At 51.4% G+C, this 22182-nt stretch overlaps 1 protein-coding gene across 4 annotated transcripts in view; it reads left to right on the top strand.

The window, feature by feature from the left end:
• The window catches only part of Gpr161 (G protein-coupled receptor 161), a 51490-nt gene extending 30836 nt beyond the window's left edge, over positions 1-20654 (top strand). For 3 of the 4 annotated variants that reach the window (XM_023706315.1, XM_023706316.1, XM_023706314.1), the window contains exons 4-7: positions 8053-8777; positions 13941-14045; positions 16145-16264; positions 17506-20654. In XM_023706315.1, coding sequence (XP_023562083.1) covers positions 8053-8777; positions 13941-14045; positions 16145-16264; positions 17506-17771 — 1216 coding nt within the window. In that variant the 3' untranslated portion in view covers positions 17772-20654. The remainder of the gene's footprint in view (positions 1-8052; positions 8778-13940; positions 14046-16144; positions 16265-17505) is intronic. The other variant, XR_002819081.1, reaches the window with a different exon arrangement.
• The last annotated feature ends 1528 nt before the right edge of the window (positions 20655-22182 follow it).

The following is a 22182-nucleotide window of genomic DNA, read 5'->3' as shown; positions in this document are numbered from 1 at the left end:
ATAATGATCTTCCTGTTTTCAGCCTCTCCTGCATTGGGATTACAGGTATGCGTACCCAGGGGTGGGGTGGCACAGCATGTGGTGCCAGGGATTGAACCCCAGTCCTTGTGCTTGCCTAAGCAGGCGCTTAGTCTGCTGAGCTGTCTTGCAGGCCCTTGCAATTTATTTATTTATTTAATTAAAAAAATTTTAATAGATTGCAAATTGAAAATAAATTATATACAAACATAAATGAATATAACAATAAAAATTGTCCAAAATAAAAATGAAGAATTTACAGATCAGTCGTAATAGTTCACTGTGTCAAAACCAAAAACTTATATTCATGTAAGTAGAATTCTCAAAATAGAAAGGAGTAAGCAATAAATATTTAAAGATTCAACATTTCTGAATTTAGTTCAACTTATAATACCACATTTTCAAGAAAAATGAACCTTATGCAAAGACATTTAAATAAAATCATACGAAGATGCACAAAAATGATATTGTCCAAAACTTCTTGTAAAGAAAAATATCATTAAAGCATATACATAAAAATATTAGCTATGGAAGAACAAAATTAAATAGCATCTTATTCCACATTAGAAAGAAAAAAAAAGGACCAAGGGTATAAGAAAGTCTGGGTTGGAATTTGTTTTCTTGCAAGACTTGAAGTACTTTGCTCCATGCTCTTCTTGACTTGATGGTTTGTGAAGAAAAATCTGCCGTTATTCTGATGGGTTTTCCTTTAAATGTGATCTGTTTCTTTTCTTTAGTGGCTTTTAGTATACTGTTCCTGTGCTGAATTTCTGGGATCTTGATTATTATATGTCTGGGTGTGGTTTTCATTGGGTTGATGTTATTTGGAGTTCTATATGCTTCGATTACAGGAATGTCAGATTGTTGCCCCATATTTGGGAAGTTTTCTGCTATTACTTCTGCCCATATTCTTTTTATATCATTTGTATTGACTCCTTCCTTCTCATTGATGCCTATTAGTCTCACATTGTTCATCTTTGCATCGTCTTGCAGGTATTGAATTATTTTTTCCTGCATCCTAGTTGTTTTAAAGAGATCTTTTCTTACTTTTTCACTAGCTGCAATGGTATCTTTCAGGTCAGAAAGTCTATTTTCACTTTCCCGCAAATGGTTTTTCCAGCTTGTGATTGAGGTTTTAATTTCCTGTATATCACTTTGAACCTGTTTCATACATTCTATTTCTTTCCTAAATTGCTTATTCAGGGGTTCCATCATTTTTATATTCTGCTCTATTTTTTTGATCAGTGTGTTCTTTAGAAGTACTTAGTACTTCTTTGATTATAGTTATCACTAAATTTTTTAGTTCAGAAATTACTTCTGATCTAATTTCTTCTATACCTTTCTGCAGTTGTTTCTTTACTTCCAATGCTATTATTTCAGAGATATCTGGTGTGTGATTTCCAGTTTCCTCAGTACTAGTGTCTTCTGTAGTTGTACTGGGTGGACTCGGGGCCTGAGACTGCATTTTGTTCCTTCTCTTTGTCATTTTGTATACCACTGTCTTCTGACCTTTGGTGTAGAGCTTAGATAGAGTTATTACCTTAGCACCAGGTCCGGATCTACGAAGTTCAGATTCCTCCAGATGGGTGTTGTTTGGTTCTGGTTGCTGTGCTCCACTTCTTTCTGCTGCAGCCGTTAGAGTTGAACCCTTTGTGTCTCTCTGGCAAGATGTTCTGCTCCTGAACCAGCTGGGTGGATCTTGCCTCTAGCCTCTTTGCAGGGAGTTCTGCTGAAGGGCTCCTCACTGGGCCTGCACTCTGGGTCGAATGAGAATCCTCGGGCCCTGGGTGGTCTCACTCACATGCCGGGACTGGGCTCTGGGTCTATTCAGGATCCGTGGGCCCCGGGTCATCTCACTCACTCCCTGGGCCTGGGCCTGCGCTCTGGGTCTCTTAGTTTTTTAAAAAGAGGTTCCATTGCTTATAGGTGAAGAGACAGAGCCAGGGAAAGTGAATGTCAGAGGAGGTGGTGGGCCCAGGCCTTCGGACTCAGTTACTCTTCCTCCCCAGAAGAGCTGGCTGTGTCTTGCCTTAGTCCAGGCCAGCTTAATGGCCAGAGCCTTGATTGGAGCCCCCTGCTTCTCCACAGCAGGAAAGGAGTGGTGACCAGGAGGACGGAGTGTGCTATTTTTCCCCCAGTACTTTGGATTTAAGTTAGGGTTTATTCAGTGAGCTATACCCCCATCCCTTTTTATTTCAAGACAGATTCTCAGTAAGTTACTTAATTGCCCAGGCTGGGCCCCAACTCCCGATGCTCCTGCGTCAGCCTCTCAGAGTTCTGGGATTACAGGTGTGCACCACCACATCTGGCTTTCAAAACCCAAGTTGCTTCAGTCTGCAGTATAGCTGGCACACGAGAGGGTCTCACAGGTGCCTCAGGTGCCCTCCCTGACTGAGTTGGACAGGTCTCAGGACTCAGGCAGCGACTTTCCACTTTGTGGGGGGTCACTCCATTCATCACAGGCAAGAGGGGGGACTCATGAGGCCAGATCTGGGTGGGGTGTGGATGCAAGGTCTGTGATATGTACCAGAAATGGGTCAGGGCAAGCACAGAGGGCTCTAGCCAGTGAGGTGGCTGTCTGGGGACCACGGTGACTCAGCTGAAGATCAGTAGGTGGATGGTGCGTTTGGAACATAGATGCCCCCCCCGCCCCTGCCACTGCACCCACGGCCAGATTCCACTGAGCTCACTGGGGCTATGTCCAGTGAACAGGGCTACAAGATGGAGTGAATCAATGCATCTCTCTAAATGGCTTTGCTTGTTCCAGTAGTAAAAGGCACACTCTCATAAATAAAGGCAGAAACTCATAAATTAACCAGAAGCCTTCCCTGTTTATGGTTTCATGTATTTCCCTCCAGCACTGTTTGGTTGTATACAGTAAACTTTTGAAGTAAGCCCATGGTGCATATAGTTTTGGGACCCTGTCGGTGAACATCTGCCCACTACAGATGTTCTCGGAGCATGAGATCCTGATTCTTATGTGGGATTCCATCCTGGGACGAAGTGCTTTCAGTCCCTGGGGCTGGATTTAGGTGGCTTCATGAATTTGTGGCTCTGTGAACACTGTGAGGAGCACCTCTGTCTGTGGAGTCATGTTTCCAGGGGGTATGAACTCTGCAGATTCAGGATTCTTGGCGTAGTACAGGCAAGTGGGGCTTTGGGAAGTTTTACGGATGTTTGTTCAGTAGCCACAGTCAGTAGTGTCTAAAGACTGAGTGTATAACACTGACAAAAGAGATTGGAAGGTCTTTGCAGAGGAGAAGCAAGGGAGCTCATGATTGTTCTGTTGTTTTTAAAAAAAATAGTGTTACTTTTTAGCTGGGCTTGGCAGCACCCGTGTATCATCCCAACGCTCTGGGAGGGCGATGTAGGAGGATGATGGGTTTGAGCCCAGCCTGGGAAAGTTGGCAACTTAATGAGAGTCTATCTCATATAAAAATAAATAAGTTAGGTTTGGGCTGGGGCTGTAGGTTAGTGCAGAGGCCCCGGGTCCAATCCCCAACACTGAAAAAAAGCATTACTTTTGGAACGCCCCTGCCAGTCATGGGATTCAGAGCCGTCTGGGTGAGTGCTGGGAGCACCAGGCCAGGGTCTGTAGCTGGTGCCCCAGTAGGCTGCATGTGGCTCCATCAGCCAGGTGTTTGCATGGTGACGGGGGCTCTTCACCAGTGAGCATGACGTGTCCTAAATCATGTATCACTGTACTCGTCTGACAGAGCTTGCCTCTGCTAATGCCTTGTTCTTCCATGCTAAGGATACTGGTTGGGTGCCTGCTCTGTGGAAGGCCCCACACTAGATGTGGGGGTGGCCTGTCCAGCCCACAGCTAGGCAGCTGAGCTCAGGCCTTCTCCTCCAGCAGTGGCCAGGCACTGGCTCGTCACACTGCGTCTGTAGCACCTTTCTGGCCCCTACTCCCCACATGCCAGTGCCGTGGTGGTTGGCTGCTAGGCATCCCCAGGGAACAGAATCAGCCCCAGCCGGGATTCCTAGTGAAAGAAAGCTCTCGGGGCTGGGGTGTGGCTCAGGGGTAGGGTGTGCCTGGCATGTGCAAGACTGGATTTGAACCTCAAAACCACATGAAAAGACATAAGTCCGTCCCACTGTTCAGAGAAATGAGCCTGAAGGGCATGGTGTAGCGCCCTAAGAAGAGAGCAAAGGCAGAGTATTACAAAGAAATGCTGACTGGAGTGCAAGTCACCGTTTAGGTGTCAGGGTCCTAACCCAGCTGCAGGAAAACAGCCCGCCTGGCGGGTGTTCCACTGGCACTGCTCTTGTGACTATCATTCCTGCAGCTGCAGCGCTGTAAGGAGGGCCTCTCCCCCAGGGCACCAGGCCCACTAAGTGCATCTCTCCTGTCTTCATCCCACACTGCGGCAGCTGAATCTGGACCTCTGAGTCGCGTAGTCCATTTGAAAGCAGCTAGAAGGACAGGGTGGCTTGTTGCGGTGCACATAGAGCTCTCGGGAGATTGTCTGGTGTGAGTCAGCGTGTTTGCCCAGAGGTAGCTGAAGTAGGCTTAGCCTTTGTGCTGTTAGTGAAGACATCGTATGAAAGCAGGGGTGCTACCGAAGTGGCTCGCTTTATGGCCTGAGAGAGACGGATGCATCAGGAGCCCCTTCCGGGTTCCAGCTTCTCAGTTATTTGTGAGGTTATTAAAGCTGCTTTGGGGGCAAAGGATGGCGTGTGGGCTGGTGGCTAAAAATAAAGTCACTGAAGGAAAGGTGGGACAGGAGTTCAGGATGTAAAAGCAGCCCCCCTCTCTGGGCCTGCACTAACCTGCCTGGGAATAGGGAGCTGCTTCTAACCTGTTTTTTCCTCTTCTTTCAACTGGAAAGTAGGCCTAAATGAGGTGTCAGTTTGAAAAAGGCATTTTGGAGATTACCATGATGCTGTGGATTTTTATTTTATTTTATTTTGAGACAGCGTCTCACTGTGCAGTTCAGGCTGGCCTTGTACTCAGTTTTGTAGCTCCCAGACTGGTCTCAAACTCAAAGAGATCCTCCTGGCTCAACTTCCTGAATTCCAGGATTATAGGTGTGTGCCACCACATCCAGCTCTGGGGCTGCACAGTGGGTGCCTGGGCATCTGAGGCCAAGACCGCACGACATTTGGGTCAGGGATCAAACTCGGGTCCTTGTGCTTGCCAGGTAGATGCTTATGCCTCTGAGCTTATGTCTCTGGCCCCACTGTGGCTTAAAAAAAACCAAAAACCCTAAATTTTATTATTATATGCTATATATTGAGGCAGGGTCTCACTATGCAGTTCAGGCTGGCTTTAAACCCACTATTCAGCCCAGGATGGCCTCGAGCTCATGGCAGTCCACCATGCCCAGCTAACTGTATGTATTCTAAAAGAATAGGTTGATGAGGGCAGGCCAGATAGCTCAGCGGACTAAAGTGCCTGCTTAGGTAGAGCGCAATAGCCAGGGTTCCAGCCCCGCCTCTGGGGCGTGCTGAAATGGCGATCGAGACTGGGCATGGTGGCGCTAGCCTGTAATCCTGGAGCTTGGGAGATCACTACAAGTCCAGTCTACATAGTGAGACCCTGTAGACCCTGTCCTGAATACATTTTTTTTAAAAAAAGAATAAGTTGATGAATTTTTATAAACTGGGCACACCTGTCTAGCTAGCACCACAATGCCAGTCCTCCAGAAGCTCTTGAACTGCCTTTCCGTCACCAGCCCCTTCCCCAGTATATTAGCTCATATGGTAGTGTGTGCCTCTTTTCTGTTATTACACACACGGACTCATGCTGCAAAGGGTAGTTTTGAGATGGGACTGTAGCCCAGTGAGAGAGCACTTGCCTAGTATCTAAAGCAATTTCTAGCACTGTAAAACAAAACAAATGAACAAGTTTTTTTCTGCAATTAAAAATACACAATTTTATAGGAAGATGTGAAAATATAGGTTGATAGAGGTATGGACTCAGGCACTTCAGTGTGTGTAAATCCATCTTTCGCCCCTGAAAGAACTGAAAGGCCCCTCAGAGGAGATGGGTGAGGCTGTGCACAGCACCCAGCACCACTGCTCCGACTCTCTGCTTCTCCCCAGAAGAAATCACTTGCTGTACAGTGGCAGCTGCTCATGCCAGAGCCTTAGTCAGGGAGGGACATACTATGTTAACTTGTCACAGAAAAGGAGAAATCTTACCACCAGCTCTGGTAGTGATGGGGCATTGAGACTGGCTGGAAAGCAGTCTGGAGGAGGACAGTTTATTAATCATCATTGCTAATGTGATGGCCAGGCCAGGGCTGGTCAGGGGTGCACAGTAGCTAATAGCTGGCCTGCCCAGGCAGCCTACCTAGCTGGTCGCCCTGCATCCTGAGGGCCCGGCCACATATGCTCCTTGGGGAGGTAGGGAAAAGTGGACGTCTCGGCCTTGTGTCTTCTTAGCTGTGAAGGAAATCTCTTGCAAGCTCCTCCCATTCTCGCAGATTCCTTGCACACTTCCTGACTTGCCAGGGTGATGTTGCTGGTCACCTGGCAGTGGAAGGAGGCTGCCCTCAGGAGCTGGGGCACCCCCAGGGCCCAGGGTCCACATGGGTCATGGAGGCTCAGTGGGGGCAGAGCGCTGCAGGGGTCCTGACCCTACGGAGGATGGGAGAGCTGGTGGGCAGGAGGGGTCAGGCCCTGCCTGCTGCCACTCAAGGGGCAGCACAAGCCAGGGTGTCTCTGCTCTGTCTATTCTAAGAGCTGACCTGGGATGCAGGTTCTATAGCTCCCACTTCACAGGAGATGGAACTAAAGCTCCGAGAGGTTAATTCAGGGCTGGGCAGATAGCTTGGCGGAATTAGCACCTGCCTGGCAAGCACGAGGTCCTGAGTTTGATCCCCAGTACCTCATGCTGTGCTGGCCCTGGAACCTGGAACCCCAGGTGTGTTGTGCTGGCCACTGAAATCAGGTGCGGTGGCACATGCCTATAATCCCAGCACTGGGGAGGTTGAGAAAGGATGACTATGAGTCTGGACTACATTGTGAGACCCTGTGTTTAAAAAAAAAAAATCAGGTTAAATCAGCTCCCCAGTGTCATGGTGAGTAGACAGCAGGGCCTCTGTCCAACGCCTGCTTCTTCCGCAGGGCTGTGCGCCCTTTGCAGACGTACACCTGGGTGTGGGCACCCCCCACAGAGCCCCTGTGCACCTAGCTGAGGTAGCTTTCTGTCTACCAGGTCCTGAGCTGCTACCCACAACCTTCCAAGACCCTGGCCTTGTGTGTGGCTCCTCCGGAAACCTGCTGTAGCCCTGCTGTCCTGCCTGCCAACTCTTGCCTACTCCTCAGTCACAGAGCCGAGAGCATGGGAATGGCCCCTTGGTTCCAGGACTCTGGACAAGGTGGTTTGCAGAGAATCGCCACAGAGGCAATTACCACAGAGGCAGATTGCTCAGGTTTAGGTCTTGTTTCTTTCACACTTTGCGGCAGATGATTCAGCCTTTCTCAGTTTCTGTGTCCTCTGTCCTCCTCTGAAAATGAGGCTAATGGTACATCTGCTGCTCACCATCCTCCGTCCCTGGGCTGGCACCCTCTGCTCATGTCTGTCTTGTCCTTTACTCCTCACCTGTGCCTCCCAGGCCCATCACCCGGCTCAGCACACAGCCGGATCTCAGTAAATGTCCACGGAGGGAGTGGAGCCAATAGGTCTTTGACATCATGCTCTTTCTTACTGATTCCTCTGAAAACTGATCTGCAACAGAACCGATCTGCCATGCACAGTCAGTCACTCAGGACCTCTGAAGAGGCCTTGAGGGTACCTGCACCCCCAAATAGGAGACAGAGGCTGACTTGACACAGGGCTGTCTGAGCTCTGTGACCTTGCTGGTGTCCAGTGGCTTCCTGCTGAAGAACCTTTCTGAGTGGAAAAGCGTGGTACAGCCTGTGGCCTTTCTGGGCAGCGCTGGGAGAAGGCGCCCCCTTTAGAAGCCATTACTACAGCTGGTCATCTGGGTCAATGTGCCCCTGCCCTGGGAAAGCAGGATCCCTGTCTTGGTATGTTTTTTGCCTTTGACTCCTCTCTTGCTTCTCCCTTCCTCTTTGCAGCTACTACGCCGTGCTGTACCCGATGGTGTACCCTATGAAGATCACGGGGAACCGGGCCGTGATGGCGCTGGTCTACATCTGGCTGCACTCCCTTGTTGGCTGCCTGCCCCCACTGTTCGGCTGGTCATCGGTGGAGTTTGATGACTTCAAGTGGATGTGTGTGGCCGCCTGGCACCGGGAGCCCGGCTACACAGCCTTCTGGCAGATCTGGTGTGCCCTGTTCCCCTTCGTGATCATGTTGGTGTGCTATGGCTTCATCTTCCGCGTTGCCCGGGTCAAGGCCCGAAAGGTGCACTGTGGCACAGTGGTCATCGTGGAGGAGGACGCACAGAGGAGTGGGAGGAAGAACTCCAGCACTTCCACCTCGTCGTCAGGCAGCCGGAGGAACACCTTTCAGGGCGTGGTCTACTCAGCCAACCAGTGTAAGGCCCTCATCACCATCCTGGTGGTCCTTGGCGCCTTCTTGGTCACCTGGGGCCCCTACATGGTGGTCATCACCTCTGAGGCACTCTGGGGGAAGAACTACGTCTCCCCAACTCTAGAGACCTGGGCCACATGGCTCTCCTTCACCAGTGCTGTCTGCCACCCCTTGATTTATGGCCTCTGGAACAAGACAGTCCGCAAGGAGCTCCTGGGCATGTGCTTTGGGGACCGGTATTACCGGGAGCCATTTGTGCAGCGGCAGAGGACGTCCCGGCTCTTCAGTATCTCCAACAGGATCACAGGTAACTGGGGCACCTGGGAGGAGGGCCTTCCCAGCTCAGGGCAGACCTCACCTGGGGTCTTCCACTCAGTGGCTCTGGCCCATGCACCTGAGTCCTCAGGCTGACAGTGGCCCAGGGCTGACAGTGTAGATTGCTGTGGGAAGGGAATACCCGAGAGTGGTCACCGTGAGCCCCAGGATGCTTTCCTCCTTTATGTGGCAGCTCCAGGCCCTGCTAATGGGAGACCAGTGTGCTTCCTCAAGGCATTAGGCAGAGTGGACCTGCATCTGCACCCCAGATCCTCTCCTGTTAGAGTGGCTGCTGTCCAGTACTCCCTCCCCACCTGGGTCCCTCATCAAGCCTGTTTCCCTCTGCCTTCCCTGTTGGGGCAGGAGTTTCCTGCCTGGTCTCTGATGAGCGAAGGAGTGACCCATCTCAGTCCTGCATGAGAATGTCACAGTCCTGTGGCTAAGGCAGCTGGTCCAGAGTCAGTCACCCTACCTTCGATGAGATCCTAGTGGGTTGCTCTCCACAGGGTCTGGATTCTTTATTTTTTTAGCTTTTTATTTGGAAATGATTTTAGATTTATAGGAGAGTTGGAAAAACAGTACAGAGAACTTTCCTTGGTGTTGACCTCTTGCATAACCACAGCACAAGAGTGGAACCAGGGCGTGGCATATCCTGGGCAAGTGCCCCACCACTAAGTCCCGCTGCACTCTCCTCTGACCTTTCTTAGAGTGCTGCTCAGAGTCTCTACAATGTGGTCACATTTGTATTCATCAGATGCTTTCTTCTCATTAAAATGAGGTCATACTTTTTTTTTTTTTTTTTTTTTTTTTTGCCAAGAATGGCCCAAAGGCTGCTCTTGGTGGCTCAGCAGGGACACCCCTGAGTCTCTTGGTCAGGTGGGGTCAGGATTCTCCAGTATAAAGGTACTGTTTTCTTGGTAGTAGCGAAGTACAGCAGAGGAGCCGGTTGCAGACTGTGCACAGGGGCTCTGGTCCTCAGCACGTGCTGTGCCCATCTGCAGCCGCGTGGCAGGGGTTTTAGGCTTGCCCTTAAAGGAGACCATCACCTGCCAGAGCCAGGTAGAAGATGCTGAGGGTGCACATTCCGGCTGCAGTTCTGACGCGTGCTGTGTGACGCTGGGCAATGCACCAGACTGTCTAGTTCCTGTTTCCTGCCTGTGAAATAGAGGCTGCTCACCTTCCTCTGAGGAGGGCAGAGGGAATAATGGCTCCTGAACACCACGAGCCATCCTGGTGGCGGTGACTGGCAGGCTTCCTTGTGGCGGTACCACTCACCAACCTCTCTGATGTATTCACAGGTGGGTGGAGTGCTATTTCGAGTTACAGGAAGGAAGTCTGAGACTTAGTTGGATCATAAAATTAAAAAAAAAAATGTCCTCTGTATGCCAGTATTGAAACCCACTGAGATGCCCCCACTTGTAAGCCAGGGTGCCTGCTGTATTTGGCTCCACTTCTCTGATTAACGTCTTCACAGTGTGTAAAGTCACTTGTCTCCCGGGCCAGAAGTGACAGGTGCTTCCCATTCCAACAAAGTTAAGAGTGAGGAAGGAAAAAAGAAAAATGAGGAAAGAGAATGGAGGAGGAACAAGGACACGGAATGAAGAGAAACATGTTTTTTGCCAGGCTTTCCTTGCCGGTCACTTGTGCTTGTCCCAGATTGTGAGAGGCCAGTAGAGCTGGCCGCAGCACCAGCTGTGGTTAGCGTGGCTGGCCCAGCAGCCAGCGTCTCCTCTCACTGAGGAAGGAACAGTCTTGTGGGATGCCTTTGGGCTGGAGAGATCCTAGGGCGGCAGCCAGCTCCTGGGTGGGGTGGGTAGGGCCAAATCGCTGAGCGGGCGGCAGCAGTGCCACAGATACTACGTGGAACAAGGCCTGACTAGAGGCCAACCACAGTGCCACACCCTGTGCCACTCAAGCCAGGAATGCTGCCCACTTCTTCCTGATGGCAAGGAACAGCCCTGGCCTCCACCCCGTGCCTGTCTGTCTGTCTGACTGTCTGTCTGACTGTCTGTCTCACCATGGCCAGCCAGGCCCTGCCTCACACTGTCTGTGAGCAGGGCTTTGACTTGCAGCTTCTTCCTAAGCCCAGGTCAGTTCTCCTGCCACATGCGGTGTCCTGGCCATCTCCTCTGCCCTCAGGCACGTGGGGCCCCTAGCGTTTGCACATACCCAGCAAGAAATGCCCAGAGGCTCTGTTTGAGTGGTCTTAGCCTCAGTTTCCATGGGTAGCTGGAGAGTTTTCTGCAAGGAAATCTGTAGATGGAATGAGAAGCTTCCTTAGACAGTGCTTATTGGCAGAGGTGGAGTGCACTACCTGAGTCCCCCAAGCCTCCCTGCTGGCTCCGTGCCCACTGTCTCCTCAGCTCAGGGCAGTGGTTATTTCATGCAGAGCAGATTTCAGCCATCATTGCTGGATGCCACTTTCCCTTTTGTTCATCCCAACGGCAGGAGCTTTCCCTGCAGTGCCAGGCATAGCTGGCTACCAGTACCTCCTGCAGTCACATCAGCAAGTGCCCAAGGAAGGGCTCCCATAGGAGTTGCACCCCCAGGGCCTCTGGGAGGTGCCAGGTAGGAGCCCTTGCTGGGCTGTGGCTTCTGGTGCCAGAAGGTGAGCCTCATGCTGACATGAGGTCTGAGGATGCCGCAGCGCAGAGACGAGGCTGACCAGTGACTGCGCCAGTCAAGGGAGAGAGCTTGAGTAGGAAGGGCGGGCAGACGGCCCTCAGCCTTGTGCATAGCCGATCCCACTCTGCAGCCAGCTGGGCCTGAGGGGCTGAGCCATGTGTCGCTCTCCCTGGGGGCAGAGCATTAGTCATCCTCTCCTTTACTCAGAGGTAGATGCCCCCAGAAGATCCTTCTTTGAGTGATCTTGGCTAGAAGAAGGAAAGCATGACCAAGAGCCCTGAGGCTTCCTCTGCTGCTTTTCTGTGCTCTTTTCCTGGTGGCCTGAGGACTGCCAATTACTCCAGCATGCCTGCTTCCCCATGGAGCACTGCCTGTTCCTTTAGCTGCTGGAGGACAGAAGTGACTTGGACCCACTGTATGCTCCTCGCGCAGCACCCTGGTCCCTGGGCCTGTCCGTCTCTGTGTTCTGTTTTGTTTGGCTTATTTTGCTTTGTTGGAGGGTGGCACTGGTTCATGGGAATAGTCTTAGGGAAACAGTGTCCTCTCTCTAGTAGGAAGTGGTGCCACATGGCTGCCCTGTTTCCAGATCTTTCCCCTGAGCCACACTGGTCTGGCTCCATTTCACTGTAGCCTCAGAGCTTTTGTCCAAAACCCACTGTGGCTTCTGCTAACCCTCTTGGCAGAGGATGGCCCTGTAGGTTCTGCTGCCCTGCTGGCCTCCTGTTGATCACAGTCATGTTCTGTGGCAAGGAATACAAGGGGTGTGGCCAGATGCAGAGATGTTGGAGGTCCTCTTGGTCCCAGCCCTGGAACCAATCCCTGGTGCAGAGCAGAGGGAAGTAAAAACACCGCTTCCTTCTGGATTCCCAGAGGTGAGGGAAGGAAGTGCTGGGTGCAGCTTGCTGTGCCTGCCCACTCCTCCTCCCCATTTCCTCCTGGCTCAGGAAAGGAGGGAAAGAGTGTGTTGTGTCACCTCACAGCCTCAGAAGCCCTAAGATACGTGGGGTCTTCTCCTATCTGGGACTGTTACAAGAGAATCAAGATGCTCCTTTATTGCCCATCATTCATTGTCTTAATCCATTTTCTGCTACTGTAACAAAATATCTGAGGCCAAGCGATTTGTTGAGAACAGAGGTTTATTGGGTGTATATTTTGGAAGCTGGCCAGTCCCAGGACACCATTTGCAGATGGCAAGGCCCTTTGTGGTGTATGGGCCTACTGGGGAAGGTGGAACAGCCAGAACAAGAGGAGAGAGGTCACTATTAAACAAAGCTCACTCTTGAGGTCCCTAAGCCACCTCTGTACAGTGACATTCATCCTCACCAGGCCCCACTTCACAGTCCGGCTGCCCTGGGGATGATTCGTCTCTACCAGCACACAGACGTGAGGGGTGTGTTCAAACAGTAGCCATCATTAAATCTGAGATCAGAGGCGTTTGACTTTTCCCCTACACTTTTAATTTGACAGGAGCTTTTTATGTGCGCATTCCTTTTCTAGAACCCCAGCTCTTTTTTTATGGAGTCATTATCTTTCAGCTTTATGAGGGTGCTCTGTAGGGATCTGTTGGTCTACAGCACAGGGATGAGGAAAAGATAGAAGAGCTGGGTCAGGTGGTGGTCCATTGCTTGATTGGCAGACGACCCCCAGAACTACAGTAGTGACAGGGACGGTTATTTATACCTTTGCTAAATTAGTATCATGTGACACAGGGTTGCCTAGTAACAAATAGCGACATTGACCAGGCAAGATGAGTTTTTCAAGACTGAGGTAGCTCGACTGTTTTAGGCACTGTAGCGTTGGCCTGCCCTCACACCTGTGACCAATTTCCAGCTTCAGCAGCTCCCAACTAGACTTGATTACCAATCTTTTCCTTTTCCTCCACCTCTGCTTCTTGGTCCTCTGTCTTTCAATCTTCTTTAATCCCAGAGCTCCGGCAGGTGCTAGGCAGCCCAGGGTGAGGTGGCTGTGCCAGGTGGGCTTCTCAGCTGCAGCAGATGGTTCACCCAGTGCTCAGTATTTGCAAGGTTTCCTCTCAGGTAGGCTTTTGGGGGAAGACGTCTCACATCTCTAGCCCAGGTTGAGTGGGACAAAGGTCAGCGTCTGATCTTTAACACTTGGACAGTTACTGCACAGTTACAGTGCAAGCAGCATGTATCTGAGAAATAATACTTTCATTACTATACGCACTGGAATGCCACCAAAACAAAACAATGTACAGATTTGCATTGATTACATAGTAAAATAGAGCCCATGAGATAGCTCAGCAGACTAAAGTACCTGCTTTGGCAAACACAGGGACCAGGGCTCAATCCCAGGTCTTGCATGCCTCAGTAGAATAAGTGCTTCCCTGGCAAGCACAAGGACCTGAGTTCCAAAAAAAAAAAAAAAAAAAAAAAAAAAAAAAAAAAAAAAAAAAAAAAAAAAAAAAAGCAAGCAGAATGGAGGATAGAGGTCCGGGCAGTGGGGATGCGGAACTGGGTTGGTGCTTCGCGGAGTCGATCCATCTGTCACTGCCGCCTCTACCTTTCAGACCTGGGCCTGTCCCCACACCTCACAGCACTCATGGCTGGCGGACAGCCCCTGGGACACAGCAGCAGCACTGGGGACACGGGCTTCAGCTGCTCGCAGGACTCAGGTAAGTGCCCCTACCTAACCTGTGCCTGTGGGTATCCAGCTACAGCGAGGCGGACGGTGCCCAGTGGTGTGCAGCAGCCTTTCAGGCCCGGCTTTCAGCTTCTCAGCGTTTCAGTCCTCAGTTTTTTCCTCTGTCACACAGGCATCTCAGTTCCTGTTCTCTGTGCCACACGGTGCTGTTAAGAGGTTGGGAGTCAGGAAAAGCCTTTGAAACATTAAAATTAAAAAAGATGTTAATCTGTCACACAAGGGGTGATCGAAGGTATGGTGGATGTCTAAATTTTAAAAACATACTACAATAAAAGACACATGGCCAAAGACGAGAAAAATGAGTATTTAAAATGAGGTGTTTGACATTTTTCAGTATTCCAAGGGCCATTAGTGGCAGTATGTAGTACCAGAATCTAACTCAGGACATTGAGCTTGCTAGGGAGGCACTGCGCCGCTGAGCTACATCCCCAGCCCACTATGACATATTTTTCAGTTTAAATGTTTACTGTATTTTATGAGCACTTCTCAGTCAAACATAAATAGCAACTTCTGTCAGATAAAACATCGTGGTGTTTTATCCCCAACAGCCTCATTCACAGGTCTGGCGCTGGGCACATTCTGACTCTCTGAGGTCAAAATGCACCTGAAGGGGAAATGTTTTGAATCAGTTCAAATGGCAGCCAGGATAGCGCAGCTAAGCACACTCAGGAAAGACTTCCAGAACCGCTGCAGACAGTTGCAAGGACAGTGGTCTAAGGGTGTCTGAAGGGAGAGGGAGTATTTTGAGGAGGACTCAGGACAATGTGTCTTTTATTGTAATATATTTTTAAAAATTTAAACACACACTGTGTTTTTCAGTCATACCTGGTAAGACCCATTGGGCAACCTAGCATGGGTCCACCTTCCTGGTTCCCAGCTCCCTGTTGGTCTGTGAGGAGCCATGGGGTGCCAGGCAAGCTGCTCAGTCCCTTTCCAGACCCTGGAGTTTCCAGTTGGCGTGGCAGGGGGGATGCTCCTGTGCCCAAGGAAGGTGGGAGGAGGAGGAGACTCCATGGCTGGGAGCCCTGCTCAGCCCCCTGCTGGACAAAGCCTCTAGCATGCCCAGAAGCCCTTCCTCACCCGGGCCTGCCAGGAAGCTTGCGCAGGTGGCCTCCTAGTCACTCTGCAGAGGAGGTGCTCACCCTCTGCGTGGCTCTCCCTCACCTTGCCAGAACCTGTACCCAGCACTGCTGGGTGCAGTAAATGCCACCCTGTGCCCATTGAATGTGCCTCCAGGGGCAGGGAGTCGGGAGTGATGGGACAAAGCCAGCATTTTAGGCAGAAGAACTTGTGAGCCTTGGTGTCCCACAGACCCGAGTGTGAGCTCTTGTACAGCATCCTGCTGAGCAGTGGCTCCAGGGTGTAGCTCCAGGCCTGCCTAGCACCGCGCTGCACATCTTCAGCGTGGGCCAGATCATGATTCCCACAACTCTGAGCTAGGCTAATACTGTGCAACGAGCCCACCCCCTAGACCTTGTGACCGCGCACTTTGGCCCTGGTGCTGGCCACCGTGTCCTGAGTCTGCTCATGAATGCACTGTCACGCCTGGCAAGGGGCTCTGCAGGAGGGTGGCTCCAGCCCCCTGGTCTCCCTGATTCCCTGAGCGCTGAAGCCTTGGTGGGTTAAGCTGGACAGTGAGAACAAGGCTGGTCCCGGAGCAGGCCTGGGCAGTCTGGAGTGACAAATCCCACACTGGTCGTGCTGCCTGGTGCCCTCTCTGTCTCATTGGCCTGCTCTGCTTGGTTCTCTGAAAGGACTTTCTGCCTTTATTTCCACACTCTTGCAGGGTATGTTTTTCACTCCTTTGAAGCTCCCCAAAAGAACGTGAAATTAGCAAGTTTTCCATGGTTATATAGCACAGTATATTTTACCCATGGTGATAGAAATTCAAGGTGAAACAGTAATTGCAAATAGGACCCTCCCCACTCCCTGGGGCCCATCCCCCGCATGACCCAGATGGGCAGAAGCAGGACTGAATGACAGGGTGGCCTAGGCACAGGGTTGAAGGGTAGGGGTGGGGACAAGGGCTCGGTGTTGCTGGCCATACTTCACTTCCGCCCTTGGTCTTAGGAACAGACGTGATGCTGTTGGAAGACTGGACATCAGAGGACAATGCCCCCTCCCACTGCACATGCCCGCCCAAAAGGAGGAGCTCGGTGACATTTGAAGATGAAGTGGAGCAGATCAAAGGTTGGTTTCTGCCACTGAGGGCTTCAAAGAACTTTGGGGAGAGGAGCCCTGTGCCTGCTTCAGCAGCCCTGGGTCTCCCAGACTGCTGGTCTCACGTGTGTCCCCAGGTACTGATGCAGAGTACGCAGCCATCTAAAGCTGGGCCTGAGCAGCTGAGTGACTCCATCTCCCAGGCACATGGCATCTGGTGCCCTGCTCTCCATAAGCGTTCCACCTGCACCCCCATAGGCAGAAAAAAAGAGTCTCATCATAATGGGCACTGGGGTGACATCACCACCTTCCTTCTCTTTTCATTCTGCCTGTCAGGGGTCTTATCCTGGGGAGGGTGCTTGAACCTTTAATGTCATTTCCAACCCTGAGGTTCTGGAGAGGAGAGAATGTGTACATGTGGATGTTTATAGCTGTGTACTCTGTGCTGTTCCAGGGAGGTGAAAGAATAGAGAACCCTTTCAAAACTGTAATTAGCATTAATAGAGAGTATTTATTAAAACTTTTATAAACATTTTTGAAATAACTCATTGTGACAGTGACACTGTGACATAACAGAACACCCCTCGCTGCTGGGTTAAAACAAGGCTGTCACTTGCTTGGTTTTTTTTTTTTTTTTTTAAGCCAAGGCCTTACTAAATTGCCTAGGTTGGGCTCAAACTTGTGATCTGCCTGCCTCAGTCTCTCAGTGTTGGGATTATAGGTGTGTACTATTAGGTTTTTTCAGTGGTGCAGTAAAGAGATAGGAAAGATAAAGGAGACCTTTATTGAGTCTGAAGACTTGGAGAGAATCTGAGGGAGGTAGGGAGATGCTCAGACCTGAAAGAGAAAGTTGAGACTTTTATGTGATTTTGCTAAGGGCAGGGTCTAAGGGGCAGTTTCAGTTACTTGGAAGGAGTTGACTGGGATCTCCCTTGTGTGTGTGGAAAAGGACTTGGGGTAGGGGAGGAGGAGGAAGTGGTCATTGGGAAGACAAGCTGTTGTTTGGGGGCTTTAGCCATGTTAGATGACCACCAAAATAATTCAGCAGTTCATGCTAGGGCCAGAACCTATCATGTACCACCATGCATGGCTGAGCTCTCTTTAGGTAACTAAAACCAGATGAAATGGCTCTGCATAGTACGTGGAGCAGTCAGGGACCTCAGCCTGGGAACCTAGGGGGGCTCCCTCGCTGGGCATGAAGGCAGCAGGTGTATTCTGGGATAGGTGTGGGGCCTGGCTCCTCCACTAACCCCTCTTTGCCTTTTCCCCAGAGGCTGCCAAGAACTCTCTGCTCCATGTGAAAGCTGAAGTGCACAAGTCCTTGGACAGCTACGCAGCCAGCTTGGCCAAAGCCATCGAGGCAGAAGCCAAAATCAACTTATTTGGGGAGGAGGCTTTACCAGGGGTCCTGCTTACAGCACGAACTGTCCCTGGGGCTGGCTTTGGGGGTCGGCGAGGCAGCCGAACTCTTGCGAGTCAGAGGCTGCAGCTGCAGAGCATTGCGGAAGGGAATGTGTTAGCCGCGGAGCAGAGATAATGGCCTGGCGGTGGCTGGCCTGGAGCCCGAGGTGCTCCTGGGAGGGCTCCCGCCGCCTCTGTGCTGGACCTGAATGAAGGAGAGGAACCGTCTGGTGTGCAGCCACCAGGGCAAGCATAACGTCTCCCGGCTGCGACTCGGGCTTCTGCATCTCAAGTGCACAGCCAGCAGTCGGCGGTGTGGCTGACTCTGCAGAGGGGGGACATCCAGGCAGACCCGTGGCCCCGGATGTGGAAGGGAACCATCGCACAGATGTGTCTTCTTACACCTTGTGGTTGGGGCCCAGCAGGTGCCGTCCAGAGGCTGCCTACGCAAACCCTTCCCAGTGCACCTGTACACAGCACTGCGGTTCTGAACCCTGCAGGATTCACACCCCGGGTGAGGATGAGGGGTCTCATGCTGAGCACAGAGCACCCAAGAACACAGCGTCTGCCCCACGTACTTCCTACACATGCCCTCGAGCGGCGTCCCCTGCTGGTGCCCGTGGGTGCTGCCAGTAGGTGGGGGGGCGGGGATGGATCCAACCCCACCCACACCCCAGTGGACAGATTCTTTGGTATTTCACAAGGGAGAAACCACTATGAACAACAGAGGGGGAGGTACCAGGTATCTCATTTCCAGAATTAGACGTTTGGTTAGGACACGTCACAGTCTTAACCAGGACTGACCAGGGCTGTCGGGCCCAGTGCACCAGCGCCACTCTGCTGCTGTTGGAGGGAAGCCTTTTACATAGGAAAGCCTCAGGATGTGTTGTGGGTGATGCTTCAGTGGCCAGTGAACATCGCTGGCCTCACTTCCACGGGCCATGCCCCCTTGCAGCGACAGTTACTATGATTGGATTCTGGCGCAGCATAAAACAAGAGAAAGAGTGGTGTAGCTGCAGTTAGCAAGCTGGGTTCTTGACTCTGTGTGTGTCATTTGGGGCACCCTGTCACCACTCCACGCCATTTGTAAAAGGAGAAAAGAAAAGGCACTAGGCTGAATGGTCGCTAAGATCGCTCCCAGCTCTCATCAACTTTGTTCTCTGAACTCATGAGAGCCGACCAGTGTGTCTCCTTTTGACAGCTCTCAGAAAGCCTGTGTCTCTGTACTTGGTGACCGTCTGGAGCAATGCTGACCACAAAGACGTGGAAGAGAAGAAAGAGTGCCACCTCGGACGTGGGGACAAGACAGCAGGTGTAGACGCACCATTAGGAAGCTCGCGCTCTCTCCCCTTTGAGCTGGAAGGGCAGCTGAAGTTTGGGCTTGGAGAAGTGGCTGCTGTGATTTGGGAAGCCACTAAACCTCCTGGTGCCACCCTTCAGCCTGAGCAATCAAGTGAACTAAGACAGCAGTGGGTAGACTCTAAGGGTAGTTCATTCTGTCTCCTGTCTGCTAGCAGGCAGCAAGGAAACCTTTTGAAGCCTTTCTCTGGGTTCTAGCTGGCGCCTGCTGAGGCAGAAACCAGTGGCTGGCTCGTCCCAGGTCTGCAGTTTGTCTCACCAGCTACTACTCTTGGTCAGCTATTTGCTAAGGGCTGGCCTGGGCTCGGGGGAGCAGGAAGGGGCACCTGTGGCTTCTGCTGACACATGCAGGTCAAACAGACACCACTGGCATTGCTGGGTAGAATCCTGTTTGAGGGCAGGGTATGTTTTTGGTGTATGTAGCATAGTTTTCTGGCCCTCGTCCAGTTTCTGAAGACATTGTATTACTGGTTAATTAGTACACAGAAATGTGGAACAGTGCAGAGACCTTAACATTTGCGTGAGGCCTGTGGTAGGGAGTTTCTGAGTGCACTAGACTGCCTGGGGACCAAAGAGTTAGAGAAGGCTTTCCTGACTGCAGGAGGCTGGGTGCTAGAGAAAGTCCTGAGGCTCCAAAGTCCACTACTGCGGCCCCCAGGATAGCTGGTCTGTAAAGGACTGCATCTAAACAAAGGTACATTGCATTTCACAAAATTTGTTGTTCAGCCTTTTTATGCAGTGAAGCCCATGGCTTTTTTTTTTGTTGTTTGAGACAAGGTTATGCTATGCAGTTCAGGCTGGGCTTGAACTCACTTTGTAGCCCAGGCTGGCCTTCACCCTGCAGTGAGCAGGGATCCTGTTGGCTCAGTCCGAGGCCCATGTTTATGCATCTGCAGCCTGCTGTGTGCACTGTTCCTAGCCGGTGGGAGGTGGGGGGAGGGTGGGACAGAAAATTTTAAGTGTTTTCTTTCCATTTCAGGGAGAGAGACCTGGGAAGCACTCATTCCAGTAAGGCTCAGGATAGAGTAGAGATTGTGGAAAGGACGGTGGCGCCATAGGACAGTAGGTAGTTCTCATGAAGCATGTGACAGTTTGCACTAAGGCTAGGAGGATGTTTGGTAGCTAGGACTATATTCTGCGTAGTCAGGGATTTGGAACTGAGTTAGAGGAGAGGCAGTGTCCAGAGCTGAGCTCGGCGGTCCTGGGGCACCGTGGAGGGCCCTGCCTTCGCTACAACTCTCAGAACCCCACACAAACCAAGCAAGGCTCATCTTCTTAAATCTCGGGGGTAGTGGGGGCCTCCGGCCTTTCCAAGGGCACCCGGGCAGTTACTTGCTTAAATACCTCAGTCCTGTGACTTGTTTTGACAAGACCGTCTTGAGCCGGTTGCCCATTTCTGGTTTACTCACCGAGATTTCAACTCAACTGTTTGTGCTGTGCTTCAGATGCCAGGTGTGGGGCCGCGGAAGGCCCTGGATCCCCGTGTTTGCGCGGCACCGTCAGACTCGGGGACGAGCTCCGGCCTCGGACACCAGGTGGCAGCAGCGAGGCGGTGAAGCCCTGAGCGTAAAATCCGGCCTCAGCTGGGCTGCTGGCTCTCGCTGGGACCCGTTCAGCGGCTCATCCTTGGCGTTGGCACAGAGGGCCGCTCAGCCAACCTGCTCCCTTTCCTCCCCCAAACCCCCCCCCCCAACACACACCATTACAGGTCTGCTTCTCCTGGGAAGCACACCACAGCTTCTGGAGCTGCAGGCCTGTGGCGTGGGAGGGGCCAGCCGGTGCAATGGGTTTTCCTTTTCATTTGCAGAGCCTTTCTGCAAAGAATTAACAACCAGAGGCTCTGCTCAGTATTTGAAATAGGCCACAGCAGTTTGGGTCAAGGAAAGGGGGCAAGGGAAAGTGCTTTGACACAGAGGTCAGGTTAGTTTCCATGCAATCACGAGTACTGTTCCATGCCCCCGGCGCACGCAGTGAGGCCGACCACTGCAGTTTAGGGACTGGTCTCTGGACAGGCCACAAGACACATTCATGATGAGTGTTCAGCCGTGAGCCCGTCTGTTTCCTGTCCCAAAGGCAAGAGTGAGCACGGAGTGGTCAGCTGTAGGCCAACCTATTGCCAGCCGAGAGCCAATGTGCTTTGGTAAGGTTGGAAGACCAGGAACAGCGCAGGCACGGCTCTGGTTTCCTTGGGAGTTGGGCTCCTGCACCTGGGCTCATCAGCTTTGTGTTCACGGGCAAGTCACCCAGTGTTTCTGCATTTGTAATGTGCAGTTTTGTAATCTTTTTATGTGGAGGTGCAAAGGATCCAGAGGCGCTTCATTTTATACCGGGTGGTCATGTGGATCACAAGAAGAAGCGCTTGTAAATCGTGCAGCACCTACCTGGGTGTAGGCAGAGCCGAGCTAGTGGCTTTTCTTCTCAGTAACTCGGCAAGGGGGCTGAATTATTCCTGTTTTAGAGAGATGTCTAACAAGTGACAATCTTAAAAAAGTAACTGTTACCCTAGATTGGAGGTATTGACTGTTGCTGCCATGGGTTTTGTCACTGATGTACAGAACAAAGACTTGGGAGAGAAAGGCGGTGAGGAAGGGAAAGTCAGTGGAGAGGAGAGCAGAAATGCTCAGCGTGTGAAACACCCGAGGTCTGAGGGAACAAAGATGAGCTTTTCTGTTACAAATATTTGTCCTACATGCTAATGGCTTATTTGCACAAAGTATTCCAGTGCTGCTCTGGGTGTCTATTAAAAATTCTCCCTGAGCAGTGAGTGCCCTTAGTGCTAAGGGAAGGCACCAGGGAGGTGTCTGTGCTGTCACCATACTGTATGCAGCACTTGAGTAGGAAGCCTGTGATAGAGAAAGGGAAAGTTGGTTTTCACACGAGGTGCAAGGGAATGGCTGTGATGAGCCCTAAGTGACTTCCACAAGGGGCAGATAGCAACGTGGGAGGATGACATTAACTGAGCTCAAAGTGAGTCACACCAGTCAGAGCCAGTCTCTAAGTTGTGACCACAGTGGTGAAAGAAGAAAGGAACAGCTTTATGGCTCATGAGGAGGAAGTCAGCATCGTCAGCAAGGCCAGTTGTCACCAGGCAGAAGGACCACTGTCTATGGAGCTCGAGAGAAACAACTCCCTGCTGGCCAGGCCGGAAAAAACCAACAAGACCCTGGAAGATCCAAGTCAAGAGGAAC

This window comes from Octodon degus, unplaced genomic scaffold (genome assembly GCF_000260255.1).
Source record: "Octodon degus isolate 3935 unplaced genomic scaffold, OctDeg1.0 scaffold00250, whole genome shotgun sequence".
Taxonomy (NCBI): domain Eukaryota; kingdom Metazoa; phylum Chordata; class Mammalia; order Rodentia; family Octodontidae; genus Octodon; species Octodon degus.
This window is presented reverse-complemented; position numbering and strand designations above follow the sequence as displayed.